The sequence below is a fragment of the Oncorhynchus masou genome, chromosome 17 (genome assembly GCF_036934945.1).
Source record: "Oncorhynchus masou masou isolate Uvic2021 chromosome 17, UVic_Omas_1.1, whole genome shotgun sequence".
Classification (NCBI taxonomy): Eukaryota; Metazoa; Chordata; class Actinopteri; order Salmoniformes; family Salmonidae; genus Oncorhynchus; species Oncorhynchus masou.
Window position 1 is genome coordinate 11,022,233 of NC_088228.1, and position 20,964 is coordinate 11,043,196.

At 42.2% G+C, this 20,964-nt stretch overlaps 1 protein-coding gene across 2 annotated transcripts in view; it reads left to right on the forward strand.

Moving 5' to 3' along the window:
* LOC135558440 (ephrin type-B receptor 3-like) overlaps positions 1 to 20,738 on the forward strand; it is a 56,925-nt gene extending 36,187 nt beyond the window's left edge. For both annotated transcript variants that reach the window (XM_064992240.1, XM_064992241.1), the window contains exons 12-15: positions 9,305 to 9,520; positions 10,792 to 10,941; positions 12,836 to 13,029; positions 18,789 to 20,738. In XM_064992240.1, coding sequence (XP_064848312.1) covers positions 9,305 to 9,520; positions 10,792 to 10,941; positions 12,836 to 13,029; positions 18,789 to 18,903 — 675 coding nt within the window. In that variant the 3' untranslated portion in view covers positions 18,904 to 20,738. The remainder of the gene's footprint in view (positions 1 to 9,304; positions 9,521 to 10,791; positions 10,942 to 12,835; positions 13,030 to 18,788) is intronic.
* Positions 20,739 to 20,964: the final 226 nt, after the last annotated feature.

The following is a 20,964-nucleotide window of genomic DNA, read 5'->3' on the forward strand; positions in this document are numbered from 1 at the left end:
TAGCAGCAACCACCCGTAGCACACGCTCCAGCAGGTATATCTCACTGGTCACCATAGCAGCACCCACCCGTAGCACGTGCTCCACCGGTTATATCTCACTGGTCACCATAGCAGCACCCACCCGTAGCACGCACACCAGCAGGTATATCTCACTGGTCACCATAGCAGCAACCACCCGTAGCACACGCTCCAGCAGGTATATCTCACTGGTCACCATAGCAGCAACCACCCGTAGCACACGCTCCAGCAGGTATATCTCACTGGTCACCATAGCAGCAACCACCCGTAGCACACGCTCCAGCAGGTATATCTCACTGGTCACCATAGCAGCACCCACCCGTAGCACACGCTCCAGCAGGTATATCTCACTGGTCACCATAGCAGCAACCACCCGTAGCACACGCTCCAGCAGGTATATCTCACTGGTCACCATAGCAGCACCCACCCGTAGCACACGCTCCAGCAGGTATATCTCACTGGTCACCATAGCAGCAACCACCCGTAGCACGCACTCCAGCAGGTATATCTCACTGGTCACCAGAGCAGCACCCACCAGGAGCACGCGCTCCAGCAGGTATATCTCACTGGTCACCCCCAAAGCCAATTCTTACTTTGGCCGCCTTACCTTCCAGTTCTCTACTGCCAATGACTGGAACGAACTGCAAAAATCACTGAAGCTGGAGACTCTTACCTCCCTCACTAGCTTCAAGCCCCAGTTGTCAGAGCAGTTTACAGATCACTGCACCTGTACATATGTCACGAATCTCGCCGAAGATGGTGCCTCTTCCTGTTCGGGCGGCGCTCGGCGCTCGGCGGTCGTCGTCGTCGTCGTTAGCTGCCATCGATTCCCTTTCCGTTTGTTTCTGTTTATTGGGTAATTGGCTACACCTGTTTTGAGTTAGTGTTTGTTTGTAGGTTATTTAAGGGCACTTGGCCCGCTGGGTATTTGTGCGGGCTTGTTCTCTGTTATTTGGTGTATTAATGTGATCTATATTTTTCCGGACAGTTTTAGTCCTTTGTATTTTGGACGGGCTGTTTCATGCGTCCTTGTGTTTTGCATGTCCGTGGCTCCACTGTCTTTGGAATAAAACCACGTACGGAATTACCTGCTCTCTGCGCTTGACTCATCCACTCACCATTCATAGAAGTCGTAACAACATACCTCATCTGTATTCAGCCCATCTATCTACCTCATCCCCATACTGTATTTATTTATTTTGCTCCTTTTGCACCACAGTATCTCTACTTGCACATTCATCATCTGCACATCTACCATTCCAGTGTTTAATTGCCATATTGTAATTACTTCGCCACCATGGCCTATTTATTGCCTTACCACCCTTATCTTACCTCATTTGCACTCACTGTATATAGATTTTTCTACTGTATTATTGATTGTATGTTTGTTTATTCCATGTGTAACTCTGTGTTGTTGTATGTGTCTAACTGCTTTGCTCTATCTTGGCCAGGCCGCAGTTGCAAATGAGAACTTGTTCCCAACTAGCCTACCTGGTTAAATAAAGGTGAAATAACGTAAATAGAGCAGTAAAAAATCAATGTTTTGTCATACCCATGGTATACGGTCTGATATACCACGGCTGTCAGCCAATCAGCTTTCAGGGCTGGAACCACCCAGTTTATAATATGGAATCGCTTAATCTCTGTGTAGTTATGCAGTAGCTCCTGTTCTTTCTGTAACAGTTAACCCAGATTATTACAGTCTAATGTTGTCCTATATATATTTTTAATCCCAATCCCGTCCCCGCAGGAGGCCTTTTGCCTTTTGGTAGGCCGTCATTGTAAATAAGAACTGACTTGCCTAGTTAAAGGTTAAATAAAAAAATAAATAAAAAATAAATGGTGTATAACGTTAATAAATATAAATAATCTCTCTTACTGGATAGATTTACGATCATAAAGTACAGAGCAATGTCCATAACCCTCCTTGGTTCATCTCATCTCAATTCATCTCATCTCATTTCATCTCTCGTGACTCAAGCTCAAGCTCATCTCGTGACTCAAGCTCATCCTCTCACTCCTTCTCACACACTCCTGTCAGTCAGATGTCCATCCAGCTACATTTGTGTGTGTTTGTGTGTGTGACTCATAGATACACACTGCAGTGATCTAGTGATGTCCCGACATACTACGGTGCCTGGCTCTGGGATGCAGGCAGAACTACACACATGTACACATGTGAACGCACATAACACATGCGAACGCACATAACACATGCGAACACACATAACACATGCGAACGCACATAACACAGGCATAACAACAAGAAACACATTTGCACTCATAAACACAAACACACACTCCCAAGCAGGACTGTCCTGTCCTATACTGTCCTATGCCTCCAATGCATTAGGGCTGTGACGATACCAGCATTGTGATATATTTTCCATGGCAAAAATGAAAACACAAAGCAGACCAAACTGTGCTGTTGTGCTATAGCTTGTAAAATAAATAAATGTGACTCTGGACGACAACATAATGATGTTTGTTTCCAACATTAGAGCTGTTTTCCTAAAGAAGGTACATCTGCTTAGGGTTTTGTTTCCTTGCCACCCAGCCTTGTTATGAATCACAGGGGTACAACTTTGGTTTTAGTGGGGGGGCATATTTGTATTTATTTTTTATTCGTTTAAATCCAGTCGGATAAACACTCCAAACAGCAGACCCGACCGCTCGGAGGCATCCGCATGGTCCTAAAGCACACCGTTGCCTCTTTTTGTATCACATTCCAATGATAAAACTGGGGGAGACAATTTCAAAATGTGAAAGTTGCCCCCCTGAGTTCCCCCCTGATGAATCATGTTGTTAACATACCCATCCAAATGTGTTTTAATGTCAAACTCCATTCAAGTGTAAAGAACAAAGCAGTATGTTTAGATACTTGTCACGTTGGGGAATCTAACCCTCCTGAGTTCATGACAAATGAACCTTGATTTCCAGGCTCCTTGAGACATGGGAAGTATGCCATCACAAAACTAATGAGAAATGGGACTGATTATGGAGCTGTTTATAAAAATAGAATCATTACAACGAACATCCCCATTCAAGTCAGAAGGTTGGCATTTATTGTAATGACTCATGTACTGGAGGCAGCTCTGTAAAGTGGTCACTAGCTGGCACAGCCGCAAAGTCATAAAAATCTGATTTTAAACCTAACCTTAACCCACAGTTAACCCTAATGCCTAACCCTAACCTTAAATTAACCTAACCCTAACCTAAACATTTTTGTTTGCATTCATTTTTACAATTTTGCCAATTTTACTTTGGAGCTGGCCCATCTAACGGACATCGCTCAGGTTGGCCTCCAAGGCAAGATTCATGACAATAAATGTCAACCTGCTTCAAGTCAAGGAGACATGATTTTCCATTCTAGTTATACTAATTCTATGGAGGTGTTGTGAGTGGTAGCATGGTTCCCATCAACTCAATGCTTAATTAATTTCAGGCAAGACTGGATAAGCAGAGAAAGGTCGAACCTCTAGTCATTCTGGGAAAAGATAATTTAATTCTAACTGTAACTAATTATCAGTGGACTGTCCTATTCACTTTCATGCTGTAGCGACACACACACACACACACACACACACACACACACACACACACACACACACACACACACACACCTCTAACTATTAAATATTTAAATTACTCATTAGATGGGATCAGACACATGGTAATCTGTTGCAGACTGACAGAACCAGTCATGGATAGTTATGCCATGTGTTTATGTTTATGTAGCTTTATATAGGTTTATATTTATTATGTTTATGTAGCTTTATATAGGTTTATATTTATTATGTTTATATAGGTTTATATTTATTATGTTTATGTAGGTTTATACAGGTTTATATTTATTATGTTTATGTAGGTTCATGTTTATGTTTTCTTATGTAGGTTTATTGTTTATTATGTTTATGTAGGCTTATGTAGGTTCATGTTTATGTTTGCTTATGTAGGTTTATTGTTTATTATGTTTATGTAGGCTTATGTAGGTTTATATTTATGTAGGTTTATGTTTATGTAGTCCTATGTAGGTTTATGTAGGTTTATGTTTATGTAGGCCTATGTAGGTTTATGTAGGTTTATGTTTATGTAGGTTTATGTAGGTTTATGTTTATGTAGGTTTATATTTATGTACAGTAGGCTTATGTAGGTTTATGTTTATGAAGGCTTATGTAGGTTTATGTCATTTTATGTTTATGAAGACTTATGTAAGTTTGTAGGCTTATGTAGGTTTATGTTTATGTAGACTGACCTAGTGGCGAAGTGGTCTTATGTAGGTTTATGTTTATGTAGGCTTATGTAGCTTTATGTCAATGTAGGCTTATTTAGGTTTATGTAGACTTATGTTTATGAAAGCGTTTGTTGGTTGATGTTTTTGTAGGTTTATGTTTATGTAGGCTTATGTAGGTTTATGTTTATGTAGGTGTAGGTGTATGCTTATGTAGACTTGTGTCATTTTATGTTTATGAAGACTTATGTAAGTTTATGTTTATGTAGGCTTATGTAGGTTTATGCTTATGCTGATGTTTCCTTTTCTTGTGGCAACAGGTCACAAATCTTGCTGCTGTGATGGCACAATGTGGTATTTCACCCAGTAGATATGGGATTTTATCAAAATTGGATTTGTTTTTGAATTCTTTGTAGGTCTGTGTAATCTGAGGGAAGTATGTGTCTCTAATATGGTCATACATTTGGCAGGAGGTTAAGAATTGCAGCCCAGTTTCCACATCATTTTGTGGGCAGTGTGCATATAGCCTGTTTTCTCTTGGGAGAAGACCAGCTTGCTTAGGGGACTCTTCTCCAGGTTAATCTTTCTGTAGGTGATGGCTTTGTTATGTAAGGTTTGGGAATCGGTTCCTTTTAGGTGGTTGTAGAATTGAACGTCTCTTTTCTGGATTTTGATCATTTGTGGGTATCGGCCTAATTCTGCTCTGCATGCATTATTTGGTGTTTTACGTTGTACACTGACAATATTTTTGCAGAATTCTGCATGCAGAGTCTCAATTTGGTGTGTGTCCCATTTTGTGAATTCTTGGTTGGTGAGCAGACCCCAGATCTCACAGCCATAAAAGGCAATGGGTTATATAACGGATTGAAGTACTTTTATTTAACCAGGTAGGCCAGTTGAGAACACATTCTCATTTACAACTGCGGCCTGGCCAAGATAAAGGAAAGCAGTGCGACAAAAACAACAACATAGAATTACACATGGGATGAACAGTCAATGACACAATAGAAAAATCTATATACAGTGTGTGCAAATTAAGTAAGGAGGTAAGGCAATAAATAGGCCAATAGTGGTGTTGTGTCTTTGGCTATGCCGGATTAAGTGATATGACATGCTATTCTATAAAATTATTTATCCGTAATTAATTTTACCTGATTGAGCTAATAATGTAAATGTAAATAACTAGAGATAAGGGGCACCACAAAATAATATTTATAGAGCTGTTATCTTCCGAATAACTCTTAAAAACCTAGTAATATTTTACATCAATAGAAGTCAATATTAATCCTCACTTTAATTCAGTCTCATCTGAAAGTTGTAAATTCTTGGTTATCTGCATGAACCCTGGCTAACAAGTTGAATCAGCAATACAAAATTGGGTTTAATTATTTATTTACTAAATACTTAACTAATCACACAGAATTAGACATACACAGAATTAATCATAACTTGATTACAAATTACATCATAAAGGAAAACGTCCCTAGCGGGCGGAACAGATATGACAGCTGGTTACACAAAAGAAAAGCGGCTGGGTTTGAGTGAAAGAGCGGGAAGACTGAGGGACACAGGGAGAAGCTGTGCTATCATAAATACAGTATCTTAGGCATTCTAAATTACCGCCCATTTGGAAAAGGAAAATGCAATAAATATTTACTCTGAGCTGCGCTTCGGTAGGTTGGTGGTAGATGGAAGGCCGTGTTGCCCAACCGAGTCCTTTGTCCTTTGAAGAATGTCTCTGCTGGTAAATTGAATACGTTGTAGTAACATCGTTGTGTGGTAGACGGGATACTCTGTCTGTTCCTTCCTAACCTGCGTTTGCAGCTGCTGTTGCTAACTCAACGGCTAGGAGGTATCACTTCTGTAGTGAATAAGAGTTCAAAGTTCATACCATTCGCAACCAAAGCTCACGCTGATGTTGGCTTCGTTCTGTAGTTATTATCTGAACCATTTTGACATCGGACCGTCGTCCTCACATCCTCGGAACCGGAGGTTATATTGTCGTCAAGGCTTTATATAGGAATGGAGAGGAGGGTGTGTTTGAAAAGTTTTATAGCCCATGTCCCTTCACAGGGGCGGGCCACTGATTGAGCAGAGCCCGAACCTTATGAAAACCCATTTCTCACATTTTAGAAGCCAAAATCACATTTCATCCCATCACGAATAATTTCATATTCAAACATTTCAATTGAACAACAATTCCATGTGAATCCGATAACTCTGATGTGTAGACTTCCCACTGTAGAGTTTATGTCATCTTATCATTGATGAGAATGTCTCAGATGACAACGGAACTGACATCATATTCATTAAGTACCACCACATATGTTCAATTGGTCGGATTACCAGAATATAGTTCATTTCCCCCCACCTTCTGATGTTCCCAGAATCTCTATGTTAACCAAGGTGTTTGCAAATGTAACATCAGTAGGGTAGAGAGAGGAAAAGGGGGGGAAGAGATATTTATGACTGTTATAAACCTACCCCCAGGCCAACGTCATGACAGTGGCGAAGTAATTACAATTCAGCAATTTACACTGGAGTGATATATGTGCAGATGAGGATGTGCAAGTAGAAATACTGGTGTGCAAAAGAGCAGAAAAACAAAAACAAATATGGGGATTAGGTAGGTAGTTGGGTGGATGGGCTATTTACAGATGGGCTGTGTACAGCTGCAGCAATCGGTAAGCTGCTCTGACAGCTGACGCTTAAAATTAGTGAGGGAGATATAAGTCTCCAACTTCAGTGATTTTTGCAATTCGTTCCAGTCATTGGCAGCAGAGAACTGGAAGGAAAGCAGCCAAAGGAGGTGATGGCTTTGGGGATGACCAGTGAAATATATCTGCTGGAGCGCGTGCTACGCGTGGGTGTTGCTATGGTGTCCAGTGAGCTTAGATAAGGCGGAGCTATACCGAATTAAGACTTATAGATGACCTGGAGCCAGTGGGTTTGGCGACAAATATGTAGCAAGGACCAGCCAACGAGAGCATACAGGTCGCAGTGGTGGGTAGTATATGAAAGAGGAGTGGGAGGCCCCGGTGTATAACTGAGCAAGAAGACAAGTACATTTGAGTGTCTAGTTTGAGAAACAGACGCCTCACAAGTCCTCAACTGGCAGCTTCAATAAATAGTACCGGCAAAACAACAGTCTCAACGTCAACAGTGAAGAGGCGACTCTGGGACACTGGCCTTCTAGGCAGAGGTCCAGTGTCTGTGTTCTTTTGCCAATCTTAATATTTTATTGTTATTGGCCAGTCTGAGAAATGGTTTTTCTTTGCAACTCTGCCTAGAAGGCCATGAACATTTCTAAGTGACCCCAAACTTTTGAACAGTGGTGCATGTTGAAGAGAGTGGGGCTCAAGCTTCATCCCTGTCTCACCCCTCAGCTCTGTGGAAAGAAATGTGTGTGTTCTTTTGCCAATTTTAACCACACACATTTTGTTTATGGATTTATAGAATGTCTTGTTTTTTTCCCCAACACCGCCTTTCATCAATTTGCATAGCAGACCCTCATTCCAATTTGAGCCTTTGTTTTGGTTTGTTTGTCAATTAGGGTATGCAGGGTGAATACGTGGTATGTCATACGGTAATTTGGTAAAAAGCCAATTTGACATTTGCTCAGTACATTGTTTTCACTGAGGATATGTACGAGTCTGCTGTTAATGATATAATGCAGAGGATTTCCCTAAGGTTGATGTTGACGCATATCCCACTCCACGGTAGTTATTGGGGTGATCAGTCCTTGATTCCAAATATTGGGGAAGATGTCAGAGCTGAGGATGATGTTAAATAATTTAAGTATAGCCAATTGGAATTTATGGTCTGTATATTTTATCATTTAATTTAGGATACCATCAACACCACAGGCCTTTTGAGGTGAGAGGGTTTGTATTTTGTCCTGGGGTTCATTCAACGTAATTGGAGAATCCAGTTGGTTCTGGGAGTCTTTAATTGTTGATTCTAAGATTTGAATTTGGTCATGTATATATCTCCATTTTGGATAAATAACTCTTCTTGTTGTTGTTTGTTTAATGTGTTCCAATTTTCCCAGAAGCAGTTAGATTCGATGGATTCTTCAATTGAGAAAATTTCTGACGTGCTGTTCCTTCTTTTTCCGTAATGTATTTCTGTATTGTTTTAGTGATTCACCATAGTGAAGGTGTAGGCTCAGGTTTTCTGGGTCTCTATGTTTTTGATTGGATAGGTTTCTCAATTTCTTTCTTGGGTTTTTGCATTCTTCATCAAACCATTTGTCATTGTTGTTCATTTTCTTAGTTTGTCTGCTTGCAATTTTTAGATTGGATAGGGAAGCTGAGAGTTCAAATACAGTTTAGGTTTTCTACTGCCAAGTTTACAACTTTCCTATTACAGTGAAACTTTTTGTCCAGGAAATTGTCTAAAAGGGATTGAATTTGTTGTTTCCTTCCATCTATAGCATTTCTTAATATTATTCAGTTCCTTTGGCTTTCATGCCTCATGATTGAGTATTGCTCTGTTCAAGTAGACTGGGATATTGCTGTGATCTGATAGGGGTGTCATTGGGCTGACTGTAAACACTCTGAGAGACTCTGGGTTGAGGTCAGTGATAAAGTAGTCTACAGTACTACTGCCAAGAGATGAGCTAAAAATGTATCTACCGTAGGAGTCCCCTCGAAGCCTACCATTGACTAGGTGCTGTACATACCCAGCGTGTGACAGAGCTGCAGGAGTTGTGACCCATTTCTGTTGGTTATGTTGTCATAGTTGTGCCTAGGGGGGCATATATGGGGGAGGAAATGCTGTCACCTCCAGGTAGGTGTTGGTGCCCCTATGTGCTGAGGTGGTGTCCTTTCTCTCGCTCACACTCGGTCTCTCTCTCCCTCACCTATATATATTTCCTCTCCCATCTCCCCCATTTCTGTCTCTCTCTCTCCTCTCTTCTCTCTTTCCCTCCCTCTCTTCCTCTCCCATCCCCCTCTATCTACCCACTCCCTCTTTCTGCATTAACCCTCAATCTATCTACCCTCCCTCCCCAACCCCCAACCCCCTCTCCATTACCCCTCGCCTCCCTCACAGCTGAATGACGGGCGCTTCACGGTGACCCAGCTGGTGGGCATACTGCGTGGCATCGCGGCGGGCATGAAGTACCTCTCGGATATGAACTACGTTCACCGGGACCTGGCTGCCCGCAACATCCTGGTTAATACCAACCTGGTGTGTAAGGTGTCCGACTTCGGCCTGTCCCGTTTCCTAGACGACTCATCAGCCGATCCCACTTACACTAGCTCTCTGGTGAGTGACCTGGATGGACAGGGGAGTTGTGAGTATGAGTGACCTGGATGGAGAGGGGGGTTGTAGGTATGAGTGACCTGGATGGAGAGGGTGGATGTGGGTATGAGTGACCTGGATGGAAAGGGGGGTTGTGGGTATGAGTGACCTGGATGGAAAGGGGGGTTGTGGGTATGAGTGACCTGGATGGAAAGGGGGGTTGTGGGTATGAGTGACCTGGATGGAGAGGGTGGTTGTGGGTATGAGTGACCTGGATGGAGAGGGTGGTTGTGGGTATGAGTGACCTGGATGGACAGGGGGGTTGTGGGTATGAGTGACCTGGATGGAGAGGGGAGTTGTGGGTATGAGTGACCTGGATGGAGAGGGTGGATGTGGGTATGAGTGACCTGGATGGAGAGGGGGGTTGTAGGTATGAGTGACCTAGATGGAGAGGGTGGATGTGGGTATGAGTGACCTGGATGGACAGGGGGGTTGTGGGTATGAGTGACCTGGATGGAGAGGGGAGTTGTGGGTATGAGTGACCTGGATGGAGAGTGGGGTTGTAGGTATGAGTGACCTAGATGGAGAGTGGGGTTGTAGGTATGAGTGACCTGGATGGAAAGGGGGGTTGTGGGTATGAGTGACCTGGATGGAGAGGGTGGTTGTGGGTATGAGTGAACTGGATGGAGAGGGGGGTTGTGGGTATGAGTGGCCTGGATGGAGAGGGTGGTTGTAGGTATGGATCTTGTTAGCTTGGTCTGTGTTTAATCGGTCTTTCTATTTTTGTCTGTGTGTGTTTATCTGTGAGATTGCTTGTTTGTTTGCTTTCTTTGTTTGTTTGCAATTTTGTGTGTGTGTGTGAGTGTGCTCACTCATTTGTGTCTTTGTGTCTCTCTGCATTCTGTGATCATGTTTGTGAGACTTTGGTTACCTGTGTGTGTGTGTGTGTGTGTGTGTGTGTGTGTGTGTGTGTGTGTGTGTGTGTGTGTGTGTGTGTGTGTGTGTGTGTGTGTGTGTGTGTGTGTGTGTGTGTGTGTGTGTGTGTGTGTGTGTATTTCTGCGTATGTGTGTCTCTGCGTGTGTTTGTGTGTCTGCGTGTAAGTGTGTGTGTGTCTGTGTGTATCTCTGCATGTGTGTGTATTTCTGAGTGTTTGTGTCTCTGCGTATGTGTGTGTGTCTCTGCCTGCGTGTGTCTGCATGTGTCTACCTTCCTCTCCCTATGTGAGTGTTTATAATGGCTCCATCGCCCAGCATGCTCCACTGTATCAACCCCGCCTCCTCCTGTGTCTCTGCAGGGAGGGAAGATTCCCATCCGCTGGACCGCCCCTGAGGCCATTGCCTTCAGGAAGTTCACTTCGGCTAGTGACGTCTGGAGCTACGGCATCGTCATGTGGGAGGTGGTGTCCTACGGAGAGAGGCCCTACTGGGACATGGGCAACCAGGATGTGAGTTAGTTAGTTCCTAGCTCCCGTTGTGTCTGATAGGCTCATACTACCAGAAGAAGTGTTTCAGTATCTACTGTAGCAGACTAGAACACACTAGCATGCGACCTGGATGTGAGTTAGTTAGTTCCTAGCTCCCGTTGTGTCTGATAGGCTCATACTACCAGAAGAAGTGTTTCAGTATCTACTGTAGCAGACTAGAACACACTAGCATGCGACCTGGATGTGAGTTAGTTAGTTCCTAGCTCCCGTTGCGTCTGACAGATCGACACAGCGTGTTGAATATGGTTCCAATACCCACACTACCTTACTACTTATTGATTTATTCAGGGTATTTATTTGATAGGGACAGTGCACATTAGTCATTGAATTAAAACATTTCAGTTTCAACATCAATGTAAAAGTCCCCGTTTAGCAACAAAGCAAATTTTCCCTGAATGAATTACTTAGAATGAAATAATGTATTGGGCATGAATTTAAAGTAGTGTGCTAGTATGGCTGTTGGAACGGAGCCACTATTTTATTTAAGATTCATAGTCTTGAAGGGATAGTTTACACTGAGGTACATTGCAGCTGCACTTTTAGTTTGAGCAGTTTGACAGTTATGCTTGAGAGTTTTTATCTTCACTGTGCAGGTGGTTAGTGCAGCTGTGTTGACGTTTTTTTACTTTAATGTCTCCTGCTAACCACGTCTCCGCCTGTATCTTCAATCCACAGATATTTACTACGGCAGAGTAGTTAACTACCACACACACACACTCATACGCACAAGCTCACGCGCACACACACCCACTCTCTATCCCTAAAACACATCTTACCATCTCACTGGGCTTCTACCTTATTAATGAATAGAGAGCAATTATGCTCATCCAAACGTGGCATCGAACATGTTGTATCACTGCAGTAGCCAGTTTCAAAATAATCATTACATTTGTGAGCAGCCAAAAATAGGAATATGAATAGTACAGATGTTGTATGATCCCAAAGGCAAATTTGCATTGCAGCAAGAAGTAACCAAAATACATACCGACAGCATATGGATATAAATAGCTTTGTAGAGAATACAAAACACGTCATGACAAATAAATGAGGAAACGGGGAGAGCAAGTTGTGCAGTGCAGTAGAGAGATTCTTCATCTTTTACAAAGGCCCATTTGCTTTGTAGCAAGTAGTCAAATACATGTGAAGTTTATAGAAAGTAGAACAGAAAATAGCATGTTGTAACAACAGTAATCAACTGTAATCAACAGCGATCAACAGTAATAAACAGTAATCAACTGTAATCAACTGTAATCAACTGTAATCAACAGTAATCAACAGTAATCAACTGTAATCAACAGTGATCAACAGTAATAAACAGTAATCAACTGTAATCAACAGTAATCAACAGTAATCAACAGTAATCAACTGTAATCAACAGTGATCAACAGTAATAAACAGTAATCAACTGTAATCAACAGTGATCAACAGTAATAAACAGTAATCAACTGTAATCAACAGTAATCAACTGTAATCAACTGTAATCAACTGTAATCAACAGTAATCAACAGCAATCAACAGTAATCAACTGTAATCAACAGTGATCAACAGTAATCAACAGTAATCAACAGTAATCAACTGTGATCAACTGTAATCAACAGTAATCAACTGTAATCACATGTAATCAACAGTAATCAACTGAATTAACTGACTCTTACTTTCTTTTCTGTTCTTCCTCATGAATTAGAATTTCAATACACGTTTTAAATGGACAGGAATTGAGAATGGAATTGATCCCTAAACCTATTCTATCATATCATATGGTATTCTATCCTGTGGTATCATAATGTATCATATTGTATCGTACCACATTGTATACAATCACATTGTATCATATCGTATTAAACCCTTTCCTTAGGTGATGACTGCGGTTGAACAGGACTACCGTCTTCCCCCTCCTATGGACTGCCCCATGGTGCTGCACCAGCTCATGTTGGAGTGCTGGGTGAAGGAGAGGAACCTGAGGCCCAAATTCTGCCAGATCGTCAGCACCCTGGACAAGCTGCTCCGCAACGCCGCCACACTCAAAGTGGTCACCAGCACATACTCAGGGTGAGTGGAAGAGACTGGAGAGGAATTATTTCTTTATTTCTTTATCATGTATTTATTTCTTTATTATTATATATTTTTTAAATAAGTATTATTAAAGTCAGCAACAAAAAAAACATCCCTTTTTCAGGACCCTGTCTTTCAAAGATCATTTGTAAAAATCCAAATAACTTCACAGATCTTCTTATTCAATGATCCATAAACAATTAATGAACATGGACCTGTGGAACGGTCGTTAAGACACTAACAGTATACAGACAATAGGCAATTAAGGTCACAGTTATAAAAACTTAGGACACTAAAGAGGCCTTTCTACTGACTCTGAAAAACACCAAAAGAAAGATGCCCAGGGGCCCTGCTCATCTGCGTGAACATGCCTTAGGCATGCTGCAAGGAGGCATGAGGACTGCAGATGTGGCCAGGGCAATAAATTGCAGTGTCCATACTGTGAGACGCCTAAGATAGCGCTACAGGGAGACAGGACGAACAGCTGATTGTCCTCGCAGTGGCAGACCACGTGTAACAACACCTGCACAGGATCGGTACATCCGAACATCATACCTGCAGGACAAGTACAGAATGGCAACAACAACTGCCCGAGTTACACCAGGAACGCACAATCCCTTCATCAGTGCTCAGACTGTCCGCAATAGGGTGAGAGAGGCTGGACTGAGGGCTTGAAGGCCTGTTGTAAGGCAGGTCCTCACCAGACATCACTGGCAACAATGTTGCCTATGGGCACAAACCCACTGTCGCTGGACCAGAAAGGACTGGGAAAAAGTGCTCTTCACTGATGAGTCGCGGTTTTGTCTCACCAAGGGTGATGGTCGGATTCGCCTTTATCGTCAAAGAAATTAGCGTTACACTGAGGCCTGTACTCTGAGGCCTGGAGGTGGACGGTCCATCATGGTCTGCGGCGGTGTGTCACAGCATCATCGGACTGAGCTTGTTGTAAAAAAATAAAACAAAAACGGGAAAACTCAATGCTGTGCGTTACAGGGAAGACATCCTCGTCCCTCATGTGGTACCCTTCCTGCAGGCTCATCCTGACATGACCCTCCAGCATGACAATGCCACCAGCCATACTGCTTGTTCTATGCGTGATTTCCTGCAAGACAGGAATGTCAGTGTTCTGCCGTGGCCAGCTAAGAGCCTGGATCTCAATCCCATTGAGCACGTCTGGGACCTGTTGGATCGGAGGGTGAGGGCTAGGACCATTCCCAACAGAAATTTCTGGGAACTTGCAAGTGCCTTGGTGGAAGAGTGGGGTAACATCTCACAGCAAGAACTGGCAAATCTGGTGCAGTCCATGAGGAGAAGATGCACTGCAGTACTTAAACCTCTTGATACTACCCATCCCGTATCCGGGATCGTGAATACAGCCTCAGGCTCATTAGCATAACGCAACGTTAACGATTTCTCAAAATCGCAAATGAAATGAAAATAATATGCCTGCTCTCAAGCTTAGCCTTTTCTTAACAACACTGTCATCTCAGATTTTCAAAATATGCTTTTGAACCATAGCAAATCAAGCATTTGTGTAAGAGTATTGCAAGCTAGCTTAGCATTTTGCGTAGCATTTAGCACGCAACATTTTCACAAAAACCAGATAACCAAATAAATAAAATCATTTACCTTTGAAGAACTTTGGATGTTTTCAATGAGGAGACTCTCAGTTACATAGCAAATGTTCAGTTTTTCCTGAAAGAATCTTTGTGTAGGAGAAATTGCTCCGTTTTGTACATCACATTTGGCTACCGAAACGAACCGAAAATTCAGTCTCCAAAACGTCAAACTTTTTCCAAATTAACTCCATAATATCGACCGAAACATGGCAAACATTGTTTAGAATCAATCCTCAAGGTTTTTTTCACATATCTCTTCATTGATATGCCGTTTGTGGAAGCCTGCTTTCGTCTCAGAATCCCATGGAAAAATACCAGCAGCTGAAAATGACGCACCAATTTCGACGGAGGACACCGGGCGGACACCTGGAAAATGTAGTCTCTTATGGTCAATCTTCCAATGATATGCCTACAAATACGTCACAATGCTGCAGACACCTTGGGGAAACGATAGATAGGGCAGGCTCATTCCTATCGCATTCACAGCCATATAAGGAGACAATGGAAAACAGAGCCTCAAAAATCCTGCTGATTTCCTGGTTGCAGTTTCATCTTGGTTTTGCCTGTAGCTCCTGTTCTGGGGCACTCACAGTCAATATCTTTGCAGTTCTGGAAACTTCAGAGTGTTTTCTTTCCAAAGCTATCAATTATATGCATAGTCGAGCATCTTTTTGTGACAAAATATCTTGTTTAAAACGGGAACGTTTTTCATCCAAAAATGAAATAGCGCCCCCAGAGTTTCAAGAGGTTAATGCAGCTGATGGCCACACCAGATACTGAGTGTTACTTTTGATTTTGACCCCCTCTTTGTTCAAGGACACATTATTCCATTTCTGTTAGTCACATGTCAGTAGAACTTGTTCAGTTTATGTCTCAGTTGTTGAATCTTGTTATGTTCATACAAATATTTACACATGTTAAGTTTGATGAAAATAAACGCAGTTGACAGTGAGAGGACTTTATTGTTTTACTGAGTTTATATAATTGTTTTATTCATATTTTTTATATATATTTATATATATGTGTATTTTCTATGCACAACAAGACCGGTGTAAAGAATTTTTTTAATGGTTTCTAAACAACAGTTTCTAAATAAGCATGGGTGCGTCTGCACCCGAGAAACCTACAGATTTGCACAAAAACCTCTCCCATGATGAACAAAAATGTAACAAAAATTCAAAGTATACTGTCAATAGTAATAATTATCGAAACACCAACCTACACATTTAGTGGTTTTTACAGACATCATATATTTTGTTGTTGTTGGTTTGATTTGTTGTTTTGGCGCTCGATCAACAATATCAACAGCAGCGTGTTGGGCCTAAACTGATGTATAGGGCATGAAGTTCTGGTTCACCTCTTTGTACCCCACTAAACAAAACCACAAAATCATCATATTCCACTTATCAGTTTCTCGCTTGAGCCTCAGCATTACCCCAAGAGTGATTCCTATTGCCAGGAGCGGGCCTCTGTGAAGCTAATTGCGTGTGGAAATGTAATGTCTGACCTACGTTTAATTCCCCGTGCTCTTGGCTGCCTCTTGAATGTAGGTAATAGGACAGAGAAAGAGATGGCGTAGACAGAGCCAGGGCTGCTGATATAGAAACAGACTGACGGACAGCTGAGGTGATGGAGGATGTAGAAACAGACTGATGGAGGATGTAGAAACAGACTGATGGAGGATGTAGAAACAGACTAACAGAGAGCTGAGGTGATGGAGGATGTAGAAACAGACTGATGGAGGATGTAGAAACAGACTGATGGAGGATGTAGAAACAGACTAACAGAGAGCTGAGGTGATGGAGGATGTAGAAACAGACTGATGGAGGATGTAGAAACAGACTAACAGAGAGCTGAGGTGATGGAGGATGTAGAAACAGACTGATGGAGGATGTAGAAACAGACTGAGGTGATGGAGGATGTAGAAACAGACTGATGGAGGATGTAGAAACAGACTGATGGAGGATGTAGAAACAGACTAACAGAGAGCTGAGGTGATGGAGGATGTAGAAACAGACTGATGGAGGATGTAGAAACAGACTGATGGAGGATGTAGGAACAGACTAACAGAGAGCTGAGGTGATGGATGATATAGAAACAGACTAACAGAGAGCTGAGGGGATGGAGGATGTAGGAACAGACTAATGGAGGATGTAGAAACAGACTAACAGAGAGCTGAGGGGATGGAGGATGTAGAAACAGACTGATGGAGGATGTAGAAACAGACTAACAGAGAGCTGAGGTGATGGAGGATATAGAAACAGACTAACAGAGAGCTGAGGTGATGGAGGATGTAGAAACAGACTGATGGAGGATGTAGAAACAGACTGATGGAGGATGTAGAAACAGACTGATGGAGGATGTAGAAACAGACTAACAGAGAGCTGAGGTGATGGAGGATGTAGAAACAGACTGATGGAGGATGTAGAAACAGACTAACAGAGAGCTGAGGTGATGGAGGATGTAGAAACAGACTGATGGAGGATGTAGAAACAGACTGAGGTGATGGAGGATGTAGAAACAGACTGATGGAGGATGTAGAAACAGACTGATGGAGGATGTAGAAACAGACTAACAGAGAGCTGAGGTGATGGAGGATGTAGAAACAGACTGATGGAGGATGTAGAAACAGACTGATGGAGGATGTAGGAACAGACTAACAGAGAGCTGAGGTGATGGATGATATAGAAACAGACTAACAGAGAGCTGAGGGGATGGAGGATGTAGAAAAAGACTAATGGAGGATGTAGAAACAGACTAACAGAGAGCTGAGGGGATGGAGGATGTAGAAAAAGACTAATGGAGGATGTAGAAACAGACTAACAGAGAGCTGAGGTGATGGAGGATGTAGGAACAGACTAATGGAGGATGTAGAAACAGACTGATGGAGGATGTAGAAACAGACTAACAGAGAGCTGAGGTGATAGAGGATATAGAAACAGACTAACAGAGAGCTGAGGGGATGGAGGATGTAGAAACAGACTGATGGAGGATGTAGAAACAGACTAACAGAGAGCTGAGGTGATGGAGGATATAGAAACAGACTAACAGAGAGCTGAGGTGATGGAGGATGTAGAAACAGACTGATGGAGGATGTAGAAACAGACTGAGGTGATGGAGAATGTAGAAACAGACTAACAGAGAGCTGAGGTGATGGAGGATGTAGGAACAGAGTAATGGAGGATGTGGAAACAGACTAACAGAGAGCTGAGGGGATGGAGTGTGGGTAATAAGACAGATTGAGGAGAAGCTAAAAGAGGAATGTATTTAATTAGGTTGCTAAGGGAGGCCAAGCCCATTGCTGTGATGGGCCAAATGGGGAAGTGTGTGTTTGTGTGCGTGTGTCATTGTGTGTGTGTGTGTGTATCAATGTGTGTATGTAGGTGTATGTCTTGCGTGTGTTATGCTACGTGTCATTGTATGCCGATGATTCATTTATGGCCTCATCTGTGAGTGAGTGAGTGAGTGAGTGAGTGAGTGAGTGAGTGAGTGAGTGAGTGAGTGAGTGAGTGAGTGAGTGAGTGAGTGAGTGAGTGAGTGAGAGTTATTGAGAGCCTTATCAATACTGTACGGATACTGTAGTATCTTTAGAATGGAGATGACGGAGGTACTAGTTTATATTACAACCCCAACATGATTAATTTATTCTGCTCGGAGGTTAAATTGGATTTTGTAAGTGGTGGAACTGGCTTCTAGGTTGTCTTTTTCATGATCGGTATCAACACATATTTGATGGATTCTCACTGTGTGCTGTGCTGTGTGCTGTGTGCTGTGTGCTGTGCTGTGTGCTGTGCTGTGTGCTGTGCTGTGCTGTGCTGTGCTGTGTGCTGTCTCCCATCCTCAATGTTGTTGACAGCGGAATACTATACCACCTAACACAGCAGCGTTCTTCAGTCCTGCTCCTGGGTAAATACAGTTTGAAATAGATAAGTGTAGCACTAACACAACTAATTGAACAAACCAAGGGCTTGATGATTAGTTGATAAGTTGAACATTTTGTGCTAGCGCTGAGCTGGAACAAAACCCTGCACACCCTATGGGTCTCTGCTCCAGAACCAGGAATCTAATAACACTGGTGAAACAGTTTGTACTCTTGAAAAAAAACACACGTGACTGACCTATTGCCTCTGTTGACAGGGATCTGATGCGGATCGGGGGGACATTGCCTGGCCACCACATGAAGAGCCTGGACAGCAGTCAGAATGACATCGTTCGACAACAGATGAGCGCAACTCTCCCCATAAGGGTCTGAGGTTTGGATCTGGACCAACAGAACAACAAACCAACAAATCAGCAGAGGAAACTAGACCCACTAGAAACTACCTAGGATCTCTACTTGCAGAACCCAATGAATAAATGAATGGAGGACCCATTCCTAGACAAACCAAAAGTGGTCTGCTGTACCTACACAAAACTAACATGGAAAAGGACATCTTGACTTTGGACAGCTTCAGTGGAGCTCTGTTGAGAACAGACTCTTGAGCAGCTTGTGGAGAACTTGTTTATTGGTGGGTGCTCGCACTCAGTATTGACATTTGTGATTTCGAGAACCGCCCATTGACAGAAAGCCAAACTCTCCCTCAGGTTATGTTTGCATGTCTGCATGTGTTTTCTGCTGCCTGGGAAGCGTCCTTTTTGCCAAAGTGATTCCCATGTCTTCCCTGCCTTTATCATTGACTTTGACCACGGATGGGAACAGATATGGATACTATGTACTGGAAAGATATGATGGTACAAAAGGGATTGTTCGATTGATGAGTCTTTGAGGATGTATTCATTGGATTCTGAAGGAACGCGGACACCTGAAAAGATTGTATCCTAATGCCCTTGGTCAGAGAACTTGATGGCAGACTTCTATAAGAATTGCTGTTTTTTATTATCTTGTTTTGTCCACTTTCTTTAATTGTGGTCTTTCATGTCAGTGGAAGGTTTCGGTCTCATGATACTGTACGTGTCTTTGCGTGTCCCATTCACCTTCCCTGGATAAAGGGGCTGACTGAGTAGGACGTATTTGACTGTAACACAGTACAGGACACACCATCATGTGCATGCCAAATTGGAACTGTTGTGGATGAATGTCATGTGAACAAGAGACAATGGTTCCGCATAACTATTCCTCTATTTTCTTACTCGTATTTTATTCAACTATGTCTTGTTTTGGATGCTAAGTTATTACTTATAGTTGAATATAGTATTGCGTTTTCTACAGTAATTGAGGGATATCTTCTTTTTTTTCTCCACACGTTATCTTAATACACTAGACAGTGAATTTAATGATTAAACATTATTCAAATATTTTGTGGCAGCTGTAGCTCGTAGGAAAGGGTTAATGATGAACCATAGCTACTTCTAGTCACCATTGCTGGCCCACATCGCCAGCCTGTCAGTACAGTTGTCAATTCCATTATTCTAGACACGTTACTGATATCTTAGCCTGGGGTTCCAGTCTGTTTGTGCTTTAACCAAATCGTCTCTGCGTTTTTCCATTGTCATGCCGAACATGTTTGGTCTAGTCAGGGAAGTTGGCAAAAGCACATAGAATATGGTACCAGGCTAACTGGCTAACTATGTTGAAGTGTCGGATGTTTTCTTAAGTAAAATGTGTCAAGGATCCCGTGCAAATGAAATATGTTGCCATTAAGATAACTATGTGACCTCAATATCAACCTGACCCACAAAAAGTTTGAATTGAATTATTCAGTGAATTACTCTTGACATGTTTTTTTTTTAAAGTACGCCAGCTGTCAGTATCTGCCGTGTTATATGATCTCCCCATCCCTACTAAATCCGCTCAGAGTTCATCTTCATTTGGCCCCTCTGACCTCCGTGTGAACCTCCGTATGTTTGTTTGTTGTTGGCAACATCAAAAGAAAATGACAGTTTAAAGGGGCCATGTACCATGATAGAAAAATCTATGTGAAATAAGAAAAACAAGGAAATGTCCGTCAGGGCAGGCTTCTTTCTGTAAGACTAAGGTGTATGGAATGAAAAATAACAAAAAAAAGAAACTAGAACAAAATAAGCATTTCTCTCTTAGTATTTTTTCGATAATCATATGCAAATCAATTATTAAAGTGATCTATGGTATTCTCTTTTATTTCTCTGCGGGTCCAGCACAAAGTCATTCCAGGTCTTCACTTCTTCCAGTCGTAGGACGAACATAAGGAATAGCAAGTATGTTTTTCTTTTAGAATATCATATTAGTTATGAAACTCATTCACTTTTAAGCTTAATCAAAGACCAGTCCACACAGCTCATTAATTAGTGAGAAAGCAGGACTATAGATTCGTCCTCTGTCATGAGAGAGGCTTCA